This window comes from Cebidichthys violaceus, unplaced genomic scaffold, assembly GCF_023349555.1.
Source record: "Cebidichthys violaceus isolate CVI_PGR_0920_01 unplaced genomic scaffold, fCebVio1.0.p SCAF_8, whole genome shotgun sequence".
NCBI classification, from domain to species: domain Eukaryota; kingdom Metazoa; phylum Chordata; class Actinopteri; order Perciformes; family Stichaeidae; genus Cebidichthys; species Cebidichthys violaceus.
This window is the reverse complement of record NW_027176964.1, coordinates 7,080,024-7,106,654: the sequence shown is the minus strand read 5'-3', so window position 1 is coordinate 7,106,654 and position 26,631 is coordinate 7,080,024. Positions and strand designations below refer to the sequence as shown.

Sequence of the window (26,631 nt, the reverse complement as noted above, 5' to 3'; positions counted from 1 at the left end):
CACAGTATTTTGAACGACAAACTGACTTGATATATGAGCCTATATGGTAATCTTTGTTTTGATGTACAGCTAAAAGTATATGCTTGAACCGTTTTAAAAAATACATTTTACGGCTGCGCACCTTTTTGCGCCGGTCTGTTTGAACTACTACCGGAATGTTCAACTTCTAGAATCTAGGGGCGCAGAGCAGAAGCAGAAGCCCGGAGCAAGGGCTTCAACTTTATCCCCGGCAGCCACAGCAGCAGGCAATTACCTGGTCAGTGTCGCTCGCCGTCTCATCTTGAAGTGAGCCCAGGTGTCAAAGTGCAAACAGTATTGATGTCAGGGCCGATGGGCTCTCATGGGATATTGATGCGAGAGTATTGATCTCAGAGCGCATAGTGCGTCTTTCACTCATGCTTATGTAGGCAGAATGCAGTGATCTAAGAGACAACAAAAGTCACTGGCTGTGTTGTGTGTTCTCTTTAGATTATTAACCTGTCTGGTTGAAAAAACATGATCTCACTAAAATGAACCCGAAGGTGAATTCACATTTACTGTGGCATCTGTAAAATACAGTTTAGAATATCCTAGCAGGATGAGTATATCAATATCCATCAGCTTGGAAAGAACCGGTACAATTTATTTCAATGGCACAATAGCTCTCTGTTCATCCTCTTTGATCGGCTCTGTCTAACCAGCCACAATAAAGGTATACTATTGATTGATATTGATATGTATGCTCCACCTCTGGATAAGATCTGCACCATCTGTAAGGGCATGGAGAGTTGGCTCAATGCGTACACCCTCCACCTGGCGGTTATACACTGCAGGGCAAGCCTTTTTCTTTTAAAGTGTTAAAACCCCTGAAATTACGTTTCATATTTTAAGTTTTTCTGATGACATCATATTCTGATTCAGAAATTGCTAAATCCTGTGTCTGGTTACAAACCGATGACCCCTGTAGGCAGACTGGAGCAACAGCACCACTTTTTTTTTTCTTTTATATTAGTGAAGGTTAAGTGGGAATTTCCTTTTAGTGTTGAAAACAGGTTTAAAATTATTGCAAAATAAATATGTGTGTTAAATAAAGCTGCTAGGTGCAAATTATTTAGCTTTTGTTAATTTATAATTATTAATTATTGCACATGTGCAACAGCTAATGAATTATAAATTAACTTTTCTTATTTCTCCTGCTTCTCTATTGTCTGAAAAGTAAGAATAAAAAATAAAACATGAATGACCGGATCTATTTATCTGCATCCTTTACAAATCTGTCACTCAGACAGTGCTTTCTGCAGTGTGTGCAGAAGATATCGCTTGGCTGCAAGCCAACAGAAACCAGTCGACCGTTGTACCTTCACATTATCTCACTGTGCTGATTGTTATCATTCAAACCTGTTTGTCCCTCCCTAGCAACTAATTCAGGTGTGTCCCGGATCAGTCCGCCCCAGGCAATGTCTGAGTTTAGGGGTGTGTGAGTGAGTGTGTGTGTGTGTGTGTGTGTGTGTGTGTGTGTGTGTGTGTGTGTGTGTGTGTGTGTGTGTGTGTGTGTGTGTGTGTGTGTGTGTGTGTCTGTGTCTAATAAATCGGCTTCACAAAAAAAAATTCCAGAGGTGTAACTGAGCTTTCACTCTGCACTGAGTGATTCATCTGTTCCGCTGCAAAGACAACTGAACTCAGACAACAGTCAGATGACAGTGTTTGTATGTATGAAAGACTCATAGATATAGACTGTATCACAACGTATTGTGATTTAAAAACACAGCAATGAATCCTTTCTCGCTGTCGCCACATATAAATATATGCTTTTTAGTTCATGTTGGCTCCAAAGTCCAAGAGTCCACTGTTGTGTGATTTAGTATCAATTTAGTAAAACACTAAACTCATGGCCAGTGTGAATAAAGACTGGCACACACTGTTGCATAGTATGATACACACACTGTAAAGAGCCTTCAGGTAATCTTCCAGCTGATAAGCAAATATTGTAAAAGAAAAGGCGGTTAACTGAAAGGTTTGTTTTTTAGCTCTAAATCACAGAGGAATTGCCTCTAATGTTGTTGATTTGTTTCCCAGTTGAAAACTGAGGCCAATATCCTGGATGATTTGGGATGGTTTAATGACCTGAGGAGTTTACATTCTACAATTACAAAAATATGCATTTTAAGGCTGATTCTGGTGATTTCTTTTTATATTGAGGTGCTTATACAGTACCAGTCAAAAGTTTGGACACACCTTCTCATTCAATGGTTTTTCTTTATTTAAATTTTTTTCTACATTGTAGATTAATATTGAAGACATCCAAACTATGAAGGAACACATATGGAATTATGTGGTAAACAAAAAAATGCTCCACAAACCAGAATATGTTTTATATTTTAGATTCTTCAAAGTAGCCACCTTTTGCTTTGATGACAGTTTGGCATTCTTTCAATCAGCTTCATGAGGTCATCACCTTGGCTGCTTTGCCTTCACTCTGCGGTCCAACTCATCCCAGACCATCTCAATTGGGTTTAGGTCGGGTGATTGTGGAGGCCAGGTCATCTGACGCAGCACTCCATCACTCTCCTTCTCGGTCAAATATCCTTTACATAGCCTGGAGGTGTGTTTGGGCTCATTGTCCTGTTGAAATACAAATAATGGTCTCACTAAGCGCAAACCAGATGGGATGGCACGTCGCTGCAGAATGCTGTGGTAGCCATGCTGGTTAAGTATGCCTTGCATTTTGAATAAATCACCAACAGTGTCACCAGCAAAGCATCCCCGCACCATCACACCTCCTCCTCCATGCTTCATGGTGGGAACCACACATGTAGAGACCATCCCCTCACCTTTTCTGCATCTTACAAAGACATGACGGGTGGAACCAAAAATCTCAAATTTGGACTCAGACCAAAGCACAGATTTCTACTGCTTTAATGTCCATTCCTTGTTTCTTGGTCCAATAAGTCTCTTCTTCTTGTTGTTCTTCCTCAGTGTCTTCTTTGCAGCAATTCGACCATGAAGGCCTGATTCACACAGTCTCCTCTGAACAGTTGATGTTGAGATGTGTCTGCTACTTGAACTCTGCGAAGCATTTATGTGGGCTCTAATCTGAGGTGCTGCTAATTTGCAGTTTCTGAGGCTGGTAACTAATGAACTTATCCAGCAGAGGTAACTCTTGGTCTTCCTGTTCTGGGGTGGTCCTCATGAGAGCCAGTTTCATCATAGCATTTGATGGTTTTGGCTACTGCACTTGAAGATACATTAAAAGTTCTTGAAAAAAAATGTCTTTACCACATCATTCCATATGTATTCCTTCATCGTTTTGATGTGTTTAATATTAATCTGCAATGTAAAAAGAAAGAAAGAGAGAAAAATAAAGAAAAAACATTGAATGAGAAGGTGTGTCCAAACTTTTGACTGGTACTGTATATATATTAGAATTAAATATTCTTTTCCAGGATTAGACACCTTTGAAACAGAGATTTTGGACTATTTTGCAACTTGTATTACAAAGCATAACTGTCTTAATGTATGATATTAATATGGTGATATCTCTTTGTTGAATTGTTTAACATAGTCACCTAAAATAAAATGTGAAAAAAAGATCAGAAAAGTGTTTTTTTTGGTCAAGTCAAACATTTCTTAAAGGCTGTGGTTTTTGGACTCATGATCTCAGTATTTATAAAATCCTAGTTATTACCCTCTTTTTGTTTTTGTCAAATTCCTTATTTAGTGAAAGTGAATGGCTCTATCCACCAGTGGTCCTGTAAAGAAACACAGAAGACATGTCTCTTCTCCAGATAGTTTTATGAGTTTATGAAGCAGTGGAAAGTCTGAGGAACCATCAGTGTGTTAACAAGCTTCTGGGGAAACTCAGATCACAGTGTTAACAAGTGAGACAATGTCAATTGTGTATGTGATTTAATAAACCAGCTGTCAGCGTTGTTTTATTTTAAATTTCCTTTTATACTCAGTGAATGATGTCAGAGCCAGTGTCTGGAAATGACATCGCGTGTGTGTCTCCTGGTGTCAGGAGGTCACACTCTCACTGTGAATCAGCAGACATCTCTGGGAGTTAACCTGGTGTCACCCTCAACTTGTTTTTGATTAATCATATTTCACTTCCCAGACACTTTAGTCAGAAAACTTACACAATAAATCTAAGTCAGTTGTGCGTTTTTGGTTTAATAGGGCCAAACCCTTTTTTTCTTTGTTGGGGAGCTTATAATTAATGATTTGCTTAAGTGGTTAAGTTATTTCCCCATTATACTGCAAGATTCACTGTTCAACTGTTCCCTTCGTGTCTCTTGGCACAAGATCTGTTGTTAGCCGCAAGTTTGGATAATTGTTCATGTTCAGTCTTGCAGTGTCTTTTGAGGACGTAGGTGTATTAAAAAGCAAACAGGTACAGCAAATCTATGGAAGCCCATTTACGCCACTGTGAGGAAAAAATAAAGATCCTGTAAGTTATTATAATGAGATACTATCCCAAAATAATGACTTAGCACCTCATAATTATGACTTAGCATCTCATAATGATCACTTAGTTTCTCATAATAATGACTTACTATCTCATAATCATGACTTACTATCTCATAATAATGAGATATGTATCTTTCCTTGTAATGCATGCTCACAGGATAGATGCTCTCTCTAAGTGTCTTCCTGAGACAGAGAAATGTTCCTGAAGAAACAATAGAGACTCTGGAGCACGAGAAGGTACTTTACTGCAACTATCAACTGACAACTGTACTTTTCATCGACACTTGTTATTGCTTCTAAATTATTGTTTCTGAAAATAAACATGAGCTTTGTTGTTTTGCTGTTTCATTAAACTGTAGATAACTAAATATCAAAAATGATTAAGTTATCTAATCAGCTGTTTTTTAAACAATTCCATTGTCCTTGTTTAGATTGATGCCAGCACCATACAGCTGATAACAGATAAAGAACTAAAGACTTATTTGCCATCATATGGTGATCGCCTCCAGTGTTAGGATTTTGTAAGCGGAAGGAAATCAATCACAACACTCAAAAATCAAAGCTTTTTCAGCACCTGAAACACAAATTGGCCAAAAGAAAACCTTGTGATGAAGGAGGCAGCAGCAAAAACTAAGGGGAGCACTCACAACCATCTCAGAAAAGAAATGCTCTGAAGACAATTAGAAAAATAGAACTAGGATGGAGGCATATATTCCACACCAGGTGGGAGTGACAATGTTTTTGAGAGTAGAAAATGAGCAGGTACTGCCAGATGGAACACCTGAGATGGGTTATGATGATGGAGAATTTGTGAGAGATTATCTTTTAGAATTCTGGAGTGAATTCTACGACCAATGCGCAACGGGAAATGCTCTTAAAAAGTACCTTCTCTAAGGCATGATTTTGGGAAGCAGCAGTGGGAGAGTGTAGGTCGAATAATTGCTTTTGGATGGGCGAGGGAGAAATATCTTCCTGTGAAGATCACGCCTGTCATATTAAAGCAAGCTGCCTTTGGATATGTGAAGAGCGATGTAGTGGAGAATTTCCTCAAATACATGCCTGAGTCTGAGCGTACAGTGTTTGAATCATGGAGATCAGATTTTAACAGCGTCGACCAAGAAGAATTAATTGAGATCCTAGATAACCACAGCTGCGATGAACAAATTCATAATCTAATCTAGTCCAGGGAGTATGTGTGTGTTTATGGTATTCACACACATACAATGTAAAATCTTTTTTAGTTCTTTTTAGTTAGTATGTTTAAGTATCTTTTGTTGGCACTTTTAGGTATCAAAATCTATGGAAACAATGCTTTTAGCTTTTTTTTTGTTTTGTTTTTGAGCTAAGCAATTGCTATGTATTAATACTACAAAAGTAACATTTTGGCTGGCATTAGTTCATGTCACTTAAATTTAAGGCGTAATCCAATTGTGAAGGACATCTATGGCAGACTGACCATTGACAATTTTTTCAACTAATACATGCCTAAAGTCCATCCATTTTCCTCCGCTTATCTGGGGTCAGGTCGCGATGGCAGCAGGCCAAGCAGGCTGACCCAGACTTCCCTCTCCCCGCAACATTTTCCAGCTCATACTGGGGGATCCCGAGGCGTTCCCAGGCCAGTTGGGAGATATAATCCCTCCAGCGTGTGGGAGCACCATGGCCTCAGATTTGGAGGTGCTATTTCTCATACCCACCGCTTCACACTCAGCTGCAAACCAAACCAGTGAATGCTGGAGGTCACGATCCGAGGAGGCCAACAGGACCACACCATTTGCAAACAGCAGAGAGGCAATCTCGAGGCCTCCGAACCTGACGTTCTCCACTCCCCAGCTGCGCCTACATATCCTGTCCATGAAAGTCACGAACAGGACCGATGACAAAGGGCAGCCCTGCATGGCAGAGGCCAACACCCACCGGGAACATGTCTGACTTATTGCAGAGAATGCGGACACAGCTCCTACTGCAGTCGTACAGAGACCGGATGGCCCGTTGTAACAGGTCCGGCACCCCATACTCCCGCAGCACCCCCCACAAGAACCCCCGAGGGACCCGGTTGAAAGCCTTCTCTAAGTCCACAAAGCACATATAGACTGGTTGGGCAAACTCCCAGAATCCCTCCAGTAGTCTTGCGAGGGTAAAGAGCTGGTCCACTGTTCCACGGCTGGGACAGAATCCGCACTGTTCATCTTGAATCCGAGGTTCGACAAACGGTCAGAGCCTCCTTTCCAGCACCCTGGCATAGGCCTTCCCCGGGAGGCTGAGTAGTGTGATACCCCGGTAATTTGAGCACACTCTCCGGTCCCCCTTTTTGAAGATGGGAACCACCACCCCAGTCTGCCAGTCCATGGGCACTGATCCCTACCCCCATGCGACATTGAAGAGGCGTGTCAGCCAAGACAGCCCAACAGTGTCCAGCACCTTCAGCATCTCAGGGCGAATCTCATCCACCCCCGGCGCCTTGCCACCAAGGAGCTTTTTGACTGCCTTAGCGGCCTCCGCCAGGGATATGGGTGTGCCCCCCTCCCAAGTCTTCAGGCACTGCCTCCTCTCCAGAGGACATGTTGGTCGGGTTTAGGAGTTCCTCAAAGTGCTCTTTCCACTGTCCAACGATGTCCCCTGTCCGGGTCAGCAGTTACCAGGTGGTGATCAGTCTCTCTTCACCCGAGTGTCCAAGACATACGGCCGCAGATCAGATGATACAATTACAAAGTCGATCATAGATCTCCGGCCTAAGGTGTTCTGGTACCAGGTACACTTATGAGCCACCTTATGTTCGAACATGGTGTTCATTATGGCCAAACCGTGGCTAGCACAGAAGTCCAATAAAGAGACACCACTCGGGTTCAGATCGGGCAAGCCGTTCCTCCCAATCACCCCCCGCCAGGTCATTGCCCACGTGGACAAGGAACCCTCCCACTGACTCCAAGAAGGCCGGATACTCCGAACTGCTGTTTGGTGCATAAGCACAAACAACAGTCAGAGCCTTGCTCCCCGCAATCCATAGGCACATGGAAGCGACCCTCTCGTTCTCTGAGGAGAACTCCAACACAGCGGCGCTCAGCCGGGGGCTCGTGAGTATCTGTTCAACTCTCAGGGTTGGTCACTCAAAACAACAAATTTATGTCTTTGGCTAAATCGTCAGAAATATCCAGTTACACACCTACAGCAGCATCCTCATAATTTTGTCATTAGAATATACAGTACATTTGTTCATACACAGTTTAGATGCTGAATAATATGTTTTGTTGACACATACAGGCATAAAGGGAAGATAGTAATATGTGTAAGAATCTTTACAAAAATATATTTGGCTGGTACTGTTAAGTCATGTTCTTTTATTGTCAAAGTTTTGAAAAATGTATTACTGTACTGTTACAATGTATATGGTGCCAACTTTTACAGATGCATCTTTAGCCACTGTGTAGTCATTTTCCTTTATTTACAAAAAAACTTTGGCTGGTACTGTTAAGTCATGTTCTTTTATTGTCAAAGTTTAAAAAAATTTAGTACTGCCTCCTGCTTCAATTAAGAAGGAGGAGGCAGCACTGGTTCTCAGGTCTTCACTTTTGATCTGGTTAAATATATCAAAAGTAACAAAATCATCAGCTGCTGGTGTGTGTTTGTGTGTCTGCTTGGCTCCCCATATCTGTCATTTGGAAAGAATTAGAATAGAGCCTGTGGTGTAAATCATTTAGCACTATGGACAGGCCTGCGCACTATACTTGAAGTGCGTTTAGAATGAATCTGCCGATAGACTCATCTAGTCACAATTAGAAATTAATTACATTTAGTTATTAACAATTTACATCATCCACCTGCGTTAATTTGTTCTTTACATGTCAGCATTGCAAGAATTTCAAAATCACGTTTGGAAAAGAAGTTGAAACATTTTTATTCTCCTCCGTGTGTGTCATTCATACACGTAGTGCTGTCCATGGTGCTGATAGACGCCTGGGCCACACTGCCTATACCTCTACCTGTGCGTTGGCTACCTCGCTGAACTGGTGCAACTCGGACGCTCGTGTGCTGTTCACACAGACAGCACTGCTGCTGCCAGCCCTATCTTTAAACACTGTCTTTGATAAAGGCCATCAATAAAAACATTGTTAACAAATGAAGGGATTCCATCCACAGAAACGCTAGGTATAATTTAAAACCGAGACAGGGAGTGTTAAGTTAAAAAAATGAATTATTTATTTTTTTCATTTCACTTCTGTGATATATTCTACAGATAGACATTGAAACTGTAGCAAAAATAGAGACAGTGAAAATGATCTTTTGATAGGTATATTGACACCATAGCAACATTACACATTCCATTACAGTTGTAACTCTTTAGACCTTGAGGTAGTTAAGCTTGTGAAATTGTGCGCTGATGATCAAGCTGCACAGTCACAAAAAAGAGATCTGTAGCTCCAATTTCCCTATTAGAAAAAAACCAATTCCATTGTTTCCAGGTTGCCAGTTGTGTTATGTATTTGTAGTACAGGGAGTTTGAGATGCTCAGCTATTTGAAAAAAATGTATAACGACATACATTTGTAAGCACAACAGCTTGTGACCATTGAGAGCGGCTTTTAGTGTCACTTTCACAGTAGTGTACGAAGCGGCTATAAGGCTTCATAGACATGGGGCAACAAAAATATCTAATTTCCACGGGCTTGTATTTCAGAGGGCATTTACAATAAACAATTCAAGACATAGATATATACAATAGTAGGCCTAGCTAACACTTTCTCATAGCACTTACTTCATTCCCCCAGCCCATCAGTAATTGAGGAAGTTGTCTTAGATAAGGTTCTTTAATTTCATAAACATCATCAGACATTGCCAGGTTGAGTTCTGCCATAAGTTCCATACACAGGTGAAACACGTCCTCATCACAAGGATAGTCCTTAAAACAACAGTCCTTTCTATTTTCATTTCCTCAGCTGGTTGCAAGAAATTCTGAGCCCCATAAAGGTTGGGAACCACATACATTATGGAGGGACGACCATTAGGAGCCCGAGGATTGTTTGTTGTTCTCATGCGATGGTCCTTCCAGGCAGTTACAACTTCATCAAGCTCCTCCTTTATAATGGACAGAAAAAGAGTGAAACTTTTTGTTAGAAAATAATTGGCGTTTTATGCGTATTAGTTATAGTTTTAACAGCACCACTTTCACCAATAAGGGATGACCAAAGAGTCATGTGATCAATTTAACGTATGACTTCTTCTTTCCTGACTTTGCAAATTAAATTTCATATCTGTGTGAAGAAGTATGCAGATTTTACAGCCACGACACTGATTTGACACAAAGAGATTTGTTGGACGTGAAATTAAGTCTATATTTTTGAATAGTATTGATACTGTTGAAGTTAGAATTGTTTAAGATTAGAGAATAGTCACTTAAGGTAAGATGTGACACTTTTCATCTATGCTTATTTTAAACCACCATGCTGCTACAGCTAGACATGGCTGACAGGGGTGGGGATGGATGTAACACTCTTTTAATCTAATTAACTCTAATTTGACAACTACACACTTATATATTTTTTGTTCACTACATAGCTGAAATATTTCTATTTGTAGTAGACAAATAAAGGCACTTTGTGTCAAAATTTGAGAGTTCTAATAGAAGAATTTGACGCGTTATAGGTGCTTGGCCAAAAAGTGTTGCAATTGTCTCCTGTCTCCCCTACATCTGTATACTGTATCAATAGGTTTTTAGGATACTGTACCTGTATGGTATTTTGGAAGCAAAACTGGATCAGTGATTTGTCAATGAAGCTGTCAACAAAATAGCCATCTGCTTTCAGCTGATTGAAATGGTCCATCCAAAACTGGACGCATTCACTTCTCAAGGTGCACCACCAACGTTCAATCCTTCGATTTCCAGTACTTGGACCTAAAGTGTCACACTCAGTACCATTCTCATCCTCACTGGTGTGCAAAAACTTTTGCATTATTGCAAAGTGGGTATTCTCCGTATCGTGATCTAACCTGATTTTTTGCGGACATCCATTGTTTTCTGTCAAGGCATCTATGAAGTAACCTGCGATAATACGAGGGTCATTGTTGGTTTTCTATGCTTCTAGCCATATCATTTTTCTCGAGAAGCCATCTATGCAACCACTGATATTTCATAAGGCTTTAATTTGTTGTACCCATCTATATGCCATACATATATGCATATGTGTGTCAGCCCACAGCTGACACATATATACTGTCTTAAACGGTTGCGGGCCCGCAGTGGACTACCACTTTCAGGCGGGACCTGCCTTCAGCAAACAGTGTGCCGTTGGGAAAGTACTGGCATACCACCGCTGAACAACATACCACTCTAGGGATAGGTACATACCACTGAACCACAGTAGCATACCACTCTAGGGATAGGTACCAACCGCTGAGTTCAGTTAAACCGGCCATTAAAGATTTTAGGATTTTATTTGTTTTCTTCTAAACATGTAGTACATTGTGAGTTTTGTGATGTAATACAAACGTCCCTTTATTATTTGTCTTGAGAATATGTATTAAACTGCAACAATTATGTATTGAATGTCTGTTGTTATTCTTTTATGTGTTGACAATTAAATGCAAAAGTATTGGGTTGTATTACCCTTTGTAAATAAACGGTAACATTCTGGCTTATACTGTAAAATCACGGTAAAACCCAGTTATCCTACTATCACATACCATAATCCAGTATAAGGTAAGATACCGTAAAAGTAAATTACGGTAGCTTCACCGTACAAAAACAGTAGATTTTTACGTGAAATTGTTTAGTGTGTGTGTGCACAGTGTCTGTAAACTATTTTGTCCCCCATTGATTATAAAGGCTGTAAGACTTTATTATGAGCCTAAAGGCACCTCATGCATTGTATGGTTATTGTTGTGGCTGTACATTTTATGTTTTTTCCATTTTTCTCGCTGCCTTTCACTTTTCAAAGCTCCTGCACATCTACGTGTGGGGTGTGGTCTGTGCAGAGGAACGGAGAAACAGACACGTAAGGTCAAAGGGACAGTATTAAAATGGAGACAAAATAAAGAAGAATATACTTGGTGAACTTGGTGTCACTTGGTTGTCAGCGTCAAGCAAGCTACAAACTCTGAACTCTCAAACTGACTCCTTTCTTTGAGCAACCACTGTCTCCACTCCTCTGCTGGAGATTAAATGTGTTGGCTGATGTGTTCTTTAATTAATTACTGTCAACTGCATGTGTCATTGGGGGAGTTTCGTAAACACAGCAAGGTGTGGTTTCTATCCAAAAGTGGCCAGATTCCATCTAATCACAGCAGAGCATTATCTGCGTAACAGCCAGGAGACGGGGAGGGGAGAGGTGCGCGTTGTGTCCTCTGTCTGGACAGCGGAGCGGAACGAATTTAAGACTTTCGCAAAACGTTAAAAAACAACAAAAAAAACAACAACAACAACTACTCGGCAGACATGAGTTTGTACGGCTCCAATTCGAGGCTGGCCACCATGGGCCAGAGAAGCAACTCGCGACCGGATTTTGCGAGTGCAAGTTTTAGAAACGACGTGTTCGCCGATGGAAACGGATTCCATGGAGACTACCAAGGAGGGGACGTCGTGCACTCCTACACCTCCTTCTCCAGGAGCTCCATGCACGGAGGGGGCGCACCGAAAATGGCTATGAGCATGGGGGGCGCGGGTGGAGGTGGCGGATTGAGGTAAGGTATTACCTGCTGCTTCGAAATTCGTTTTACAGCACGAGAGTGTTTGAATTTTCCATTAAATGTTAATGTAAAAAATAAAGCATAGATATCATGTTGTTCTTTCAGGCTAACAAAGCCATGAAACCTATTTGGGAAAATAAGAAAAATGCCAGCAAGGCCACTAGATACCCTAGGCAGGTTAATGAACGCTGGAGAGCTAATTGTCTACAATAACACAACGTATTCTGTTGTACTTCCGGTGAAACTGTTCTTTCACAAACAATCGCATCCCAGGGGTTGACCTCTTGGCTAAAAATGTCATTTTCTAATTTGCTTTTCTTTAGTAATCCTATTTGAATCCCTTCTGATCTGTTGCCCAATATTCTGAGGTGCAATAAAGGGAATGCGTGCGCACACACACCCTTTGGAAGGCCTCCCACTGTCACCGTGATGTCGGTGTCTAATGATAACATGTTAATGTTACAACAGTGACGTCTGTCTCAGAGCGTTTTAAATTATTTCATTTTTAAAATGTCTTTCTAAATGCTCAACTCGTGGTGAACAGAGGTTAAACTAAAAAACAAACAAAAAAAACAAAACATGATGTGTGTGTATGGGGGAGTTACGAGAGAGAAAGTCAAGAGTTGGTTTGTTTTTGTATCGATGACCCCTTGTTGACCTGTTTCCAACCCACAACCTATAGACAGGCTAAAAACAATGAATGAGTTTTTGTTGGATTGAAATACAAGTTGATCATTTTTAAAGGATTATTCTACCGGGAAATACTTTGTTCTTTTATTGATTTTCACGCATAATATTGTAGTTGTTATCACATGTTTTACATACATGTTTTTTTTTACTCTTTATTTATTGAATTGTGACCCTCATGCAGTAGCTTTTGGAAAAGAAGGAGAAGTATCAAAATAACTTTATAATAGCTAATGTTTATCCCTCCCCATGATCCCAACATCTTGAAAAAAAAATAGTAATAACAATAACAGTAGTTATATCTTTGATTTTTGGTGGAAGGAATATCTTCTGTTTTTGTATAATGTTTGTTTCCTGTGCTTAGCTAGGTTCCCAATTCTGTGATTTATTACCTCCATTTTATAGATTGTTAATTGTGTCCTGCAGGTTGCTTAGTTGTGGCGCCTCTGGTTTTTTTCTTATTTGTTTACGTGCAGCTACTGTTAAAATTCTAGAAAGGGTATTTTATGTTTTCATTTCAATTTCCATGAAATTCAATGATCATTTATGAGCATTTATACCAATCTAGTAACTATATTAACTATACTAACAGCATATGTCTTAGACCGTATTCTTTGATAACACCTTACACATTGGTATTAATTAAAGCTACATTACAACCTCTGAAAACGTATTGTTGTTGTTTTTTTCCCCATGTGTAGTGCACAGGCAATCCATCAAAAAGGGTTGTACCTGACAGGCCAGTGCCAGGAATACCTGCAGAGAGCAAAGATGATTCTCCAGGGTGTAAGTGCAGCACACACGTTACAATGAACATCATTTATCTCAAGTGTTTGTCTTCACTGAGCACTGATACACTCTAGAATAATGTTGACTTTATTGTTCTAATGTTTTACATTCATCCATTATCAGATATGATTCAAGACGATATCATCAGCCACAGTTAAAGTGAAGCATAGTTTTGCAAAAGGCCGGTGTCTGTACTGTGTGACTTTTATAGGGGGGTCCAGCTGGGGAGGCAGACAAACTGTTGAACATGGCTGCAGAAAGCATGGAGCAGATGACGCTCTGTGGCAGAGAGCTGCAGCAGATGCGTATTCCCAATGAGATCTTCAGAAGGTGAGGCAAGATGCATTGTGTGTTTGTTTGCTTTTGCAAATTGCAGTGTGAGTTTGTTTGGCCGCCTTTGTGTGTTAGCATTTGCATGTGTCTACTCATGACCGTGTATGTACACTGGACAAACGTGCCAGTGTTTGGATTTCCTTTTGTAGTTGAACCAAACCATGTAAAGACAAAGTCATTCTGAGGAGTTTCATGCTCGCTGAACATTCCTCTCAGCTCTCCTTGCCCAGCTGAGCTCTTTGATGTGGTGCTGTCAGTGGGCCCTCGGAAGATTCACAAAGTGTTTTCCCTCTTTTCTGCAACTCTACAGCGTCGACCAGTTCCAGCACATGCATGCTGCGATGCAACAGCAACTAGTCGGTAGTATGACCATAAGACGGAACAGAGGCAGCGTGGGTTCCCTTGAAGAGGGGAGGATCTATAATGATGCCATGGCCTGGATCACTCAACAGAAGGTGAGCTCTTCATACGTCAGAGACATTTAAAACATGATAAAAGAAAATATATAAATATGGGTGATGAGGTTGAAATCAATATAATAACAATAATGTTTCGATACTTCTCCCCGTTAAAGGGTTTTATTTGGACATGGGCCATGGGCAAAACTCTTCACACACATTAAATGAAAAACTTTGATCATACGTTATCTTTTCAACTTCCATTTTACTTGTAATTACTATTTTGGACGGTCATTAAACGATGGCACATTCTGTGACGGCATTGCCCACGAAACGTCTTGGTAAAACTCAGTGCCCAATAGTTTCCCAACCTGTTTGAGCAGTATGAATAGTTGCACCTGCGTGTCCGTGCATGCCTGTATGCCTGGGCGGGTTAGTGTGCTTTTTTTTCAAAACATATTTCTCTGTCTCAGTCTTAGTTCTTTTGGTATTGACTTTTTTTTAAGGGAAACGGATGACCTTTACTGCTGCCATCTGTACCTAGCGGCTCTATTTACTGCCGGACGTTGCTTTTAGTCCAACATACAGTCCAACATAAAACTTTTACTAAAGACAGTCCCTAAACAGCTTCAGCCAAGTCTGTCATGAAGGAAAAGGGAGTGGTGAGAGAACAAAAGCCTTGAGAGAGAGAGAAAAAAATGTGAGTAGAGAGCAGTGACTGGCTGAGGTCGGTTTGCTGGCAGAGCACTTATCAAAGCTCAGGGCTGCTAACAAGGGGGGGAATAGTTGAGATTGTTTCCTGCTTAACGACGGACTTAATGATTATATGCTGACACCTAGAGGACAAAGAGGGGAAAGACATCAGGGAATTCATAGTGTATCTGTTGAGAGTTAAAATAATGTTGCCTTAAAGAACAAGGAGTGCTCTCTGTGTATTCTTTATTGTTTTTAAATCGAGCTTAGTCCTCTGTGCCCCCAGCTTCACTGTAAACCTATTAAATCCCCATCGATGAGCCACATCGATGCAGTGGGATAGTATATTTTGAGTTATTTCCTCATACCCTGCTGTCGTAATATTCACTACGGTACCAAATGTCTGTTATTTCGCAGCTGAAAATAGTCCCCGACAAATTCACGATTTACTCTTGTTTGAGTTGCATTTGCTGAAACAACAGTGCCCAGGTATTTAAGGAAGTACTGAGCGCTTAAAAATGAAACAATGTATTTGTGACCTATTTTGAAAGGAGGAATGAACAGGCATAAGTTACAGCGCCTCAGACACGTTAGGGAGGTTAGAAACCATTGAGAGACGGATTATGCATTGTTTGTTGTATATAAAACAACAAGTAATAATGCCAGCCTTATTATCTTTAATCTGTATACATACATTATATGTTATTTCATGAAACACTATACAATAATGTTCCACTAAGCATGTTATTTTGCCTCAACTGAGGTTGATTTTGATATTGTAATTGTGTTTAGGGCTTATTGCATTTTAAAAGGTAATAAACTGCGATTTTGCATCTTGTAGCGCATGATTGAGACGGCTCCATGGGGAGATGACTCTGAAACTATAGAAAAGCAAATCCAAAGCCACAACAAAAACCACAGCTCTGTCCAGAGGAGTCAGGAAGTAGACCGTGCCAGAGATGAACTGGTGAGTGGTCATCCTGTTTTGAAGTTCTTCTTAGTGGCTTTTTTTTTTTTTTACTTTGGACTGGTTTCTTTATACGTCTTGTTTGTTAAGGTTATCTATGCATGATGTGCACAAAAGCGTTGTAATCTTATTAAAAAGCAAGCAAAAAAACAAAATCTCTACTTTTTTTTTAGAACATGAGGGGCGACAAGTACAACCTGTCCATGCTGGAACAAGAATGGGAAAGCCTGCAGGTAGAACCGAACCCTTTTATGAAAAAAAAAAAATACTTTTTTTACTTTGTCAATATCAGCTGCTCTACTGTTACTTTCTATCATAATTATACGTTACCTTGTGTCTGTCTCAGAAAATGTCGGACAGCCGTGTGCAACAGCTGCGTGCGCTCCAGGGCATCATCAACGAGATCTCCCGAGCCATCATGTGGGTGAATGAGAGAGAGGAGGAAGAGCTCATGTTCGACTGGGGAGACAAGAACATTGACCAGTACATCCCCAGGAAGCAGGAGAGCTACTCAGTAAGGACCTCCTCTTTTCTGCTGGGTTGATGGTTTCTGTCTTAGTTTATGGACGTGATCATACCCTCAATAGCTGATGTGTTTTATTTCATATACCGTTCGAATCTTATTTAGAATTATGTTAGCGCTCAAGAGACAAAAGCTTCCCTTACATTCCGTTCTCCTGACAGGGAATGATGAGAGACCTGGAGGAGAAAGAGAAGGAGCTAAACAAGCTGAAGGTGAAAGCAGATGGACTCCTGAACAACAACCACCCCGCCTCTGATAAGATTGAGGTAAGGTGTTTCTGGGTGTTCTTGCTAACCTAAACAGCCAGCTATTCATTTGGCTTTGCATTGACGACTGTGTGTGTGCCCACAGGCCTACATGGACACCTTACAGACCCAGTGGAGCTGGCTGCTCCAGATCACCAAGTGTATCGACATCCACCTGAAGGACAATGCGGCCTACAGCCAAGTAAGCGCTCGGCCCTGCGGTGAAAGTAGTGCCCTGTATGTTTTGACGCATGAACGCTGATCAAAGCCTTTTGCTGCCTCTTTCAGTTTTTCAAGGAGGCCAACGAGACCTACGCAAAGCTGCAGAGAGAGCACGAGTCCATCCGAAACAAGTTCACGTGTGACAAGAACACCCCGCTGGATAACCTCACTGAACTCCTGAGAAACCTGGAGGTATCATCACGCTCATGCTCAAACAATTTGTTCTGTCGAGTGACAGGTTTAAATCATTTAAAAGTCTGGTGAACTGGTTTCTTTTTCTTTTCCAGAGACTAAGTGGAAGGCTTCTGAATGTCTGCATTCATGTTGTATAGTTGCAGTGCATAGTGGCTGAGTGTCTGATATCTGCATGTTCACAGAGAGAGAAGGAGCGTGTGATGGAGAATAAGAGGCAGGTCCAAAGTCTGGTCAACAAGTCTAAGACCATTGTCAGGCTGAAGCCTCGCAACCCCGAGGAGAAGAGCAGCAGCCCCGTCATGGTCCAGGCCATATGTGACTTTAAACAAGACCAGGTGGGGTGCATGCTCTCTCTCACACTCACACACATGAGTATGAAGTGGAATGTTCAAAGTGTAACTCAGCGTCTCTTCTGCTTTGTGCTTCAGAAAGGAATTCTAAAAGGGAATGAAGGCATCCTGAAGGATAACTCGCAGCGCAGCAAGTGGCTGGTGACCGGACCCGGAGGCATGGACATGTTGATTCCCTCTGTGTGCCTGAAGATCCCCCCACCGAACCCGCTCAGCATCGGCCTCGCCAACAAGTAAGAACCGTTCAGTCAATGTAGACCGGTGTAGATCTGCGGCAAATCCTTTTGGTCGGGGCGGTTCAAAATGTGTCAGCTCAAGGGGATTTATCATGTAATGAATATATTGGATACATCACATTTCCCGGAGCTAGATAGAAAAAACAGCATTCCTTTTGGGAAAGTCATATTTATTTTGTTGACATTGTCCAATAGATTCTAAAAGGTTTTTACAAGCCTCAAGTCCTTTACTGTGTAACTGTTTCAAAGGCCTTAAGCGATCAGAAAATAAGCTGATACCAAAAAGGAGCAAGTAGTTTTTCCGTTAAAATGAAAACGTGGGAAACATTTTGATAAATATTTCATAATGTTTATCATGTAGTGTCTGCATATTCATGGCTTGTGCTTCCCCTAGGAATGAGCAGTATTATGAAGCCATCATGAGCATCTGGAATCAGCTCTACATCAACATCAAGAGCCTCATCTCCTGGCAATACTGCCTCAAAGACATGAATTATATCAGCTCCCTCACTGTCAGCATGGTAAGATATCGCAAAGACTGCAACAAACGTAGCCAATTCTGAGTTTTGCTGCTACAATAACTCACTATTTTTAAAACCAAGAAAAGTCGAATTCGATTTTGTTTCTGGCTTAACTCGAAACTCTGTATTTGCTTACCTCCTGTGACTCTTACTTAACCTGACTCCTCTCCATTGTCTCTCAGCTGTCTAAGATGCGTCCTGAGGAGTACCGCAGTATCATCAAAAGACTGGAGACTCACTACCAAGAGTTCCTGCGTACCAGCCAAGGTTCTGATATGTTTGGGGAAGAGGAGAAGAAAACTATCCAGGGCCACTTTGATAAAGCCCAGAACCACTACGATACCCTGATTGTCCAGCTGCCTGCTTACAGTGAGTGTTTAATGTTTTTAACTAATCCTTAAATTGCCAGTCCACTACATTTGCAAAACTACTGCTTTTTTCCCCCTCACTATACATTAATGTTATTCTAATGTTCCACCAGACAATAAAGGGGATGAAGTGGTGAAGCCTGAACCCCCAAAACCAAACACCGCCAAGCCTGCGTCTCCCAAGATCCCCAAGATCCCCAAAACCACTGTCATCAAGGTCACTTCTCAGCCTCCCCCAGCCAGCTCCACCCTCAGCCTTACCCTGCTCAGTAGTCTGCAAGAACTTCGACGCAGGCTGGAGCTGGCGGAGTCCGGTCTCACCAGTCATCTCCACGTTCCCCTGGGGGACAACAGTGTGCACGAGTGCTCAGTGCACATCCAGAAGCTGCAGGTGTGTAACTTTTCTTTTATTGTTCTATCCAAATAAAAGTTAGGTTCTTCTTGGCTACCTTTGAAAATGTGCAAAATATAGATAGGAAACAAGTGATAATGCCAAATGTAACTTGTTTTTTAAACATTGGTATCCAGACTGTGCACCAAGACTTGGACTCCATTCATGATGAGTACCTGCGACTAAGAGAACAGATTATAAAGCAGCTAGAAGGGATACCTGCCGACTCCGAGCAAGCCAAGTTCCTCCGCTCTGAACTGGAAATCATCAACCAGAAACTGGGAGGCCTGCAGGGTCTCTACCCGGCCTACCATCAAAGGTGCATTATTGTAGTCTGATCGCATCACCTTTTTACCCATTCCACAATTATTTAGAAAATACTGCACAAACAAAATGAAATGTAAATAACAGCAATTTACAAGGAGTGTATTTAATGTGATGGCTTTGTGTCGTTAACAGGCTGTCAGCTCTTAAGGGCTTGCTCCAGAGCCTTCTCCAGGCTGAAGATATCATTAAAGTCCACGAAGCCCGGCTGACAGAGAAGGAGACCACCTCTCTGGACCTTCGGGAGGTGGAAAACTATCGGAGCACCCTAAAGGTTTGACACATTTTCTATATCTAGTTTGAACTGCAGTCTCTTGCGTTCCAGTTTCAGGACTTCAGGACAAATTACATTAATTAGTAGCGCTTACTGAATCCTCTTTGTCCTACAAAGACCACACTTAGTAGTAAACCATCTCCTACACAGAAGATCATTCTTGCCCTTGGAAACAGCGTTTGTGAAAAAAATAATAGTAACTCAAAGGTTTACTTATCAACTTTTTTTTCCTGAGCTTTCAACCGCATCTCACAGTCTTTATGTCTCTTCAGTCCACAGCGACTGGAATGGGTTCTAATCCACACTCCCGTGTGCAACAACTTGTTATCACAAACTTAGGTTCCACACTTGGGTCACATGACAAAACCCAGTGGTGTGACTGTGACTACTTGAGTATTTCCATTTAATGCTACTTAAAATGAATAATAATAATCTAATATAGTAAAGCATAACACTTACAAAGGCCATCTTTCTGCATTATGAAGACTTTTACTTTTGATACTTTTGGGACATTTTGCTGATAACCCTTTTACTTAATCCTGCACACTGCGCCTTTAAGTAACATTTCCAATGCAGGACATAAACTTCTAATGGAGTATTTTAATATTGGAGTATTGCTATTTTTTACTTCAGTAAAGGAACTGAATACTTCTTCCACTACTGACATAACCATAGCCATTTTCTGACAAAAAAACAAACAATCATATCATGTACTTATTGTCATAGCGGCCACCTCTAGATGTAAATAAGGCTTAAATAGGATGCGTGGTCATAAAATGAAGAATTTGAATCTATTTTGTGATTGTCTATTAAAGCAAATGAAGAGTGATCTGGAGCAAAAAAGAGACCTGCTGACCGCTATGGAGTCTGACCTGGCTAAAGCGGTGCACTGGAATGGTCAAATCTCAGAGACCTTCCACAAGTGTGACGGGGACTTGTCCAAGTACTCAGACCTGGTGGGTCAGATGTCTGACCGCTGGCGCCGCATCCAAACCCAGATTGACAGCAGGTGGAATCATCTGTTCATGTGCACATTCCTTCAATACCCGTGAATAGTTCTCCACATCCTCCGTTCAACATTGACATTAAAAATATCTGTTCGTCCCTTCCTCTTCCTCCCACTCTTTCCTCCACAGAGTGTGGGACTTGGAGAAGCAGGAGAAACAGCTGAGTCATTATAAGCAGAGCAGCACTCTCCTACAACAGTGGATAGACAATGCCAGGAAGCGCCAGGACACACTCCAGACGGTTAAACTCAGCGACATTCAGACTCTAATGGACCACCTCAACCAGCAGAAGGCACGTCTCTCCTTGTTTACGTCAACAGATTGTAATCAATAACGGATTTGATTTGATTTTGAATTGGAAATATCCGCCATTTACACTCAAATTGAGACACTGTGAGCATTGGTGTAGGTGTGTGGATTTCATACATTATACAGCAGCATAAGTGAAAAGTGTGCAAACATGTTCTTTGTTCCTCAACCCTTAAGACCAAGCAAATGCATTTGTTGAGTAATCACTTATAATAATATCATTAAAATTCTTGTATAACAAAATGATGGATGTCTCAGAAGAAGCAAAGACTGAACAGTGTCATGTCCGATTTAATCGGTGAATTTAATGCCCCCTTTTTGCTGACTGCACAGGCGCTTCACACTGAAATTAAAGGAAAGCAAGAGAAAGTAGAAGTTGTGCAGAAAAACGCAGACACCTGCGCTGTCTCCATTAAGGTAAGTCATCAGTTCATGTGCATAAAACCATTTCACACGCGTCAACAAGCGGATGAGCCCAAACATGCGTGGTGCAAAATAATGAAGTCCATGTTGTGTTGTGGGTTTTCAGGACTACGAGCTGCAGCTGGCTTCCTACAATGCAGGCCTGGAAACTCTGCTTAATATTCCTATCAAGAGAACGATGCTGCAGTCGCCCGCTTCTGCGGTTAGACAAGAGGTATGAGGAGTGCCTCTCCATTAAGCCACATTAAACCAATTTGCTGTTAATTATTGGTACACCTTAGTTATTACTACTATTTACTTGTTTATCCATGCTGTGGGACTAATAAATGACTATCTTATCTTAAATATAAATTAAACAATGGTTACGTCCTTTGTATTATGTGATACAACCAATTTAACGATCAATTCCTTAAATGCATCTGTCTGTTAACGTTCTCACTGGCATGTAATTAACACGAGAATATTTAACATCTGTATTCATCCACATTTTAACTCCCTTCAGGCGGCTGACCTCCAGTCTCACTACATAGAGCTACTCTCCCGCTCTAGTGACTACTACAGGTTCCTAGGGGAGCTGCTGAAGAACATGGAAGAGCTGAAGGTAGGGATCGCATTTGTCAAGGATATTGTGTTGGTAAAATGAATAGTATGATAAAAAATAGCATATAGGTTTGTTCTATAATATGAAAGTAGGTGACTGAGGCTCTTTCTGTTTTTTGTCAATGCTCTCTTCAGATCAGAAACACCAAGATCGAGATGTTGGAGGAGGAACTGAGGCGTCTGAAGGACGACGTCCAGGATCGCAACCAGAAAAACAAGTCTCTGGAGGATGCTTTGGCCCGCTACAAGCTGGAGCTCAGTCAATCACAAAATGAGCTCATTTCTGTTGAAGAAGTCAAGAGAACCACGGCAATACAAGTTAACACTACCAAGGACAGCCTGGCTAGCACACACAGCCAGCTTCAAGAGCTCAACGACCAGCTGACCAAAATTAAGAACCAACTGGATGAAGAAAAGAGGAAAAGAAGGTTGGCAGAGGAGCGCTACACCAGCCAGCAAGAAGAGTATGAGGCAGTTGTTCGCCGCAGACAGAAAGAACTGGAAGAACTCAACTGGACCAAGATTGACCTGGAGAAGTCTGTGAAGGACAAGGAACGTGAACTGGAGAGGATGAAGATACTGCTAGATGAGGAAGCGGCACGTCGACGAAATGCTGAATCAGATATCTCAAAGGTAAGAACACAGTGCACCCAGGAGGTTAATCAACTTAAGCAGACATACGAGACGGAGATCCACGTCACCAAGACCACGATCCTGAAAGCCTCACAACAGAAAGAAGACACGGCAGAGCTGAGACTGCAAGTTGACAGACTCACCTCTGAGAAGAGAGACCTCGAGGAGGAGCTGAGGAGACTGAGGCAGTCCATTGCTCACACAGAAGAGCAGAAAAGCAGAGCAGAGCAGGAGGCCAGCCAGCAGAGGGCCTCGGTGGTACAAGAAACAAGGATACGCAGTGAGTTGGAGGTTCAGCTGAGAACACTCATCCATCAAAAACACTCAGGAAATGTCCAGGCAGATCAGCATGCTAACATTTAACCTGGGAGGGGAAGAAGAGGAGATCTCTGGAACTGGAGATCAATCCCCAGGCTGAGGCAGATCTGAAGGCAAAGAACGCCTCATATCTGGAGTCCATTAACAAGCTTAAAGTGTCCGAGCAGGAGATCCGCTTCACCCGTGTGGAGCTGGAGAAGCAGACCAGCGAGAAAACCAAGGTTGAGCAGAGTTCTGTCAGGCTGCAGAGCCGTATCCGGGAATTTCAGTGCTCTCTGGATGGAACGGAAGCTGAGTTGGAGAAGCAAAAGAAGGCAACCCAGGAGGAGTTCACGTGCACAGAATGATCATCTCCACATAACTCAACCCATTTTTTTCTGCTTTTGCATGCAATGGCTATAGATGTATTAAGACTGAGCATGTTTTCAAAGTGGCCCGGTTACATTTCTTTGCAGGTATAATAATGTGTTTTCTTGTCTCTCCCCAGACATCCATGAGGATGCATGATTCCCAAAGCCAATACAGCGAGGTGCTGCTGGAGAGGGACCGTTTGCTTTCCAAGCTGAAACTGCTGGAGCAGGACAAGACTCGTCAGCTGCGCATAGAGGAGGAGCTCACTCGCATCAAGCTCACTCTAGAGACCGAGCTCCGCAACAAACAGCGGCTGCAGGATGAAAAGAATGCCGTCCTCAAGGATTTCAACTATTTTAAGACCCAGTATGAGCTGAGAGACAGCGACATCAAGAGGTTTGAATCGGAAAGAGACGAGGCTGATCGAGACAGGCTCTCCCTGAAGAACGAGATCGAGAGGCTCATGAGGGAGCTTAAGAGTGTTGAGGAGAGGTACAAGAGTCGCTTGTCGATCTCTGAAAAGGAGGCTTCAGACCTGGCTCTCAAGAGAGATGCCCTGGAGAGAGAGATACAGAGGCTGCAGGAGAGACCCAACACTCTCACCCGGCAGACCCAGACAGATGAAAAGGTCCCAACAATCAATCCAGAAAAGCCCTTGACAGTGAAGGGTCTCCGTGGCGACGTCTCTGTGGCAGAGCTCATCAAATCTGAACTGCTGGATAAAACTGATTTGGTGAAGCTCAACGAGGGAAAGCTCACCAGCAGAGAAATTGAAGACAAACTAAAGTCCTATCTCTATGGCTCTACCTGCATTGCGGGGATCTATGATGAAGCCAAAGACCAAATAATGCCCTTCTATCAGGCAATGAAGGAAGGCCTGCTCATGAGAGGAACCACCCTGGAGCTTCTTGAGGCCCAAGCTGCTTCTGGCTTCATTGTCGATCCAGTCAACAATGTGTTCTTGACAGTAGAGGAGGCCACAAAGAGAGGCCTGATAGGAAAAGAGTTTAAGAATAAGCTGTTGTCGGCAGAGAGGGCAGTAACTGGATACAAAGACCCATCCACAGGAAAGACAATCTCCCTCTTCCAGGCTATTGAGAAAGATCTTATTGAGAAAGGTCATGGAATCCGCCTTCTGGAGGCCCAAATTGCCAGTGGTGGGATTATTGACCCCAAAGAGAGCCACCGTATTGATGTTGCTGTTGCCTATAAAAGGGGATATTTTGATGAGGAGATGAATGAGATCCTAACTTATGAAGGAGATGACACAAAAGGGTTCTTTGACCCTAATACTAAAGAGAACCTGACATATCTTCAACTTAAGGACAGGTGCATGACAGATCGCAAGACAGGCCTAATACTCCTTCCGCTAAAAGACAAGAAGAAGCTCCAGAAGTCACAGGAGACCCGCAGCAATGTCCTTCGCAAGAGGCGAGTTGTGATCGTTGACCCAGACACTGGGCTGGAGATGTCAGTGCGAGAGGCCTATCACCGGGAGGTAATTGACTACGACACTTTCCTGGAGTTATCGGAGCAGGAGGGCGAGTGGGAGGAAATAACTATCACGGGGTCTGATGGCTCTGCACGTTTGGTGATAGTGGACAGGAAAACAGGAACCCAGTATGACATCCAGGACTGCATTAAACGCGGTGTCATTGACCACAAGGCTTTGGATCAGTATCGTGCCGGAAAACTAACATTGACCCAGTTAGCTGACCAAATTACCAGCAGAACCAGCAGCACAAAGATGACATGTTGATGACATGGTCACCTGCAGCAGTCCCACCCAGCTCGCGCCTTCTTCTCCTATCGTTCATAAACGCTTCAACAGTATTTCGATTACTGTTTCCCCCCCTGAGATGTTCGATGACCACAGCCCTGCGGCGGCTATATTTGACACAGAGACCTTGGAGAAAATCACTTTGTCTGAAGGGCTCCGAAGAGGCATCGTTGACACTATTACAGCACAGAGGCTACTGGAGGCCCAGACATGCACAGGTGGTATCATCAACCCTGCCACCGGTGAGAGACTGTCGCTGCAGGATGCTTTCCATCGAAGTATCATCGATGACAGCATGGGCGCTAAGCTGAAACCTGCCCAGAAAGCCTTTGTTGGTGTTGAGGATGTGAAGACTAAGAGAAAGATGTCGGTAGCAGAGGCAGTGAAGGAGACATGGTTGCCCTATGAAGCTGGCCAGAGATTTTTGGAGTTTCAGTACCTGACTGGAGGCCTGATAGAGCCTGGCACTGGACGTCATGTCACTATCGAAGAAGCTATCCGCAGAGGTTGGCTGAATGGTCAAGGGGCCCAGAAACTTCAGAATACACAGAACCACCTGAAGAACTTGACCTGTCCCAAGACCAAACTGAAGATCACCTACAAGGAGGCCATGGACAGCTGCATGGTGGAAGAAAGCAATGGTATGAAGATGCTGCAGGCCACTTCAATCTCCTCCAAGGGAATCATCAGCCCTTACAATGTCTCGTAGAGGCAGTGTGGATTATTCCTCAACTGTCAGCTATAACTTCTCCTCCAACAGTACCAGCTATAGCTCCAATGATCACTTTTAATACACACCATAAAAAAACTAGACTAGTTATTACCAGCAGTTTCTTTTGTTTTTTTTCTTTTGTTTGCTTTTCTGTTTGCTTGAGTGCAGTTTTTGGTGTTTTAGTGTTTCAATATTCAACTTAATACAGAGTATGATTAATACTTCTAAAGCATATATGCTGAATGAATATATTTGTCATAGCTCATTTTAATATAGTGATTTTTTGGGAATTTAACAATTTGTTTTTAGAAAATATGCTTGTTCACCTCAGCTTCAGCATGCTGTCAAAATTAAGTTTCCTATTGTTTATTCCTAATTTTTTTGCACCTTGACTTAGGTCGTTTTTATTCATGTTTTTAAAAAAAAATGTTTTGTTAAAATACTGACTTGACAATGTAATGATCAACAATGAAAATTCCTTGCCACTAAAATGTTATTCTCACGTGATTGAAAATAAAGTTGTCACCACAATTTTGATTCATTCATTTACTAGCTGGACGTCTGTGCATTAAAAGCTGAACATGTTCACTGCATGAGGAGAGAGCAGTATCCATTGTTACCTGTGGATGGCGCTAATTGTCATGCTAAAACTACAATTGCAAGCCTGTATCCCTCTAAGCACACCAGAGAGGTGGGAAACAAAATTGTATATTTTATGGTATAATACAAGCAGGACTGTAGTGTTGTAAATATTTACGGTGTGGAAGGTAATTTCAACAGCAATGCATGCTGTTATTTTTTAATTTAATAATCATGGTCTCACTATTAACACATATTGGTATTAATAACCAATTAAT

The 26,631-nt window shown here is 42.0% G+C and overlaps 1 protein-coding gene across 1 annotated transcript; it reads left to right on the top strand.

Moving 5' to 3' along the window:
* Positions 1-11,746: 11,746 nt before the first annotated feature.
* LOC137892477 (desmoplakin-A-like) lies at positions 11,747-25,863 on the top strand. Its single transcript, XM_068737636.1, is given in 25 exon segments — positions 11,747-12,119; positions 13,514-13,598; positions 13,813-13,931; positions 14,245-14,389; positions 15,867-15,992; positions 16,166-16,225; positions 16,339-16,506; positions 16,677-16,781; positions 16,867-16,962; positions 17,049-17,174; positions 17,360-17,512; positions 17,606-17,760; positions 18,158-18,284; positions 18,467-18,653; positions 18,766-19,043; positions 19,181-19,362; positions 19,503-19,641; positions 20,457-20,650; positions 20,778-20,940; positions 21,291-21,374; positions 21,487-21,594; positions 21,883-21,981; positions 22,116-22,613; positions 23,419-25,037; positions 25,039-25,863. Coding segments are annotated over 25 exon segments (5,994 nt in total). The 5' UTR covers positions 11,747-11,874; the 3' UTR covers positions 25,772-25,863.
* Positions 25,864-26,631: the final 768 nt, after the last annotated feature.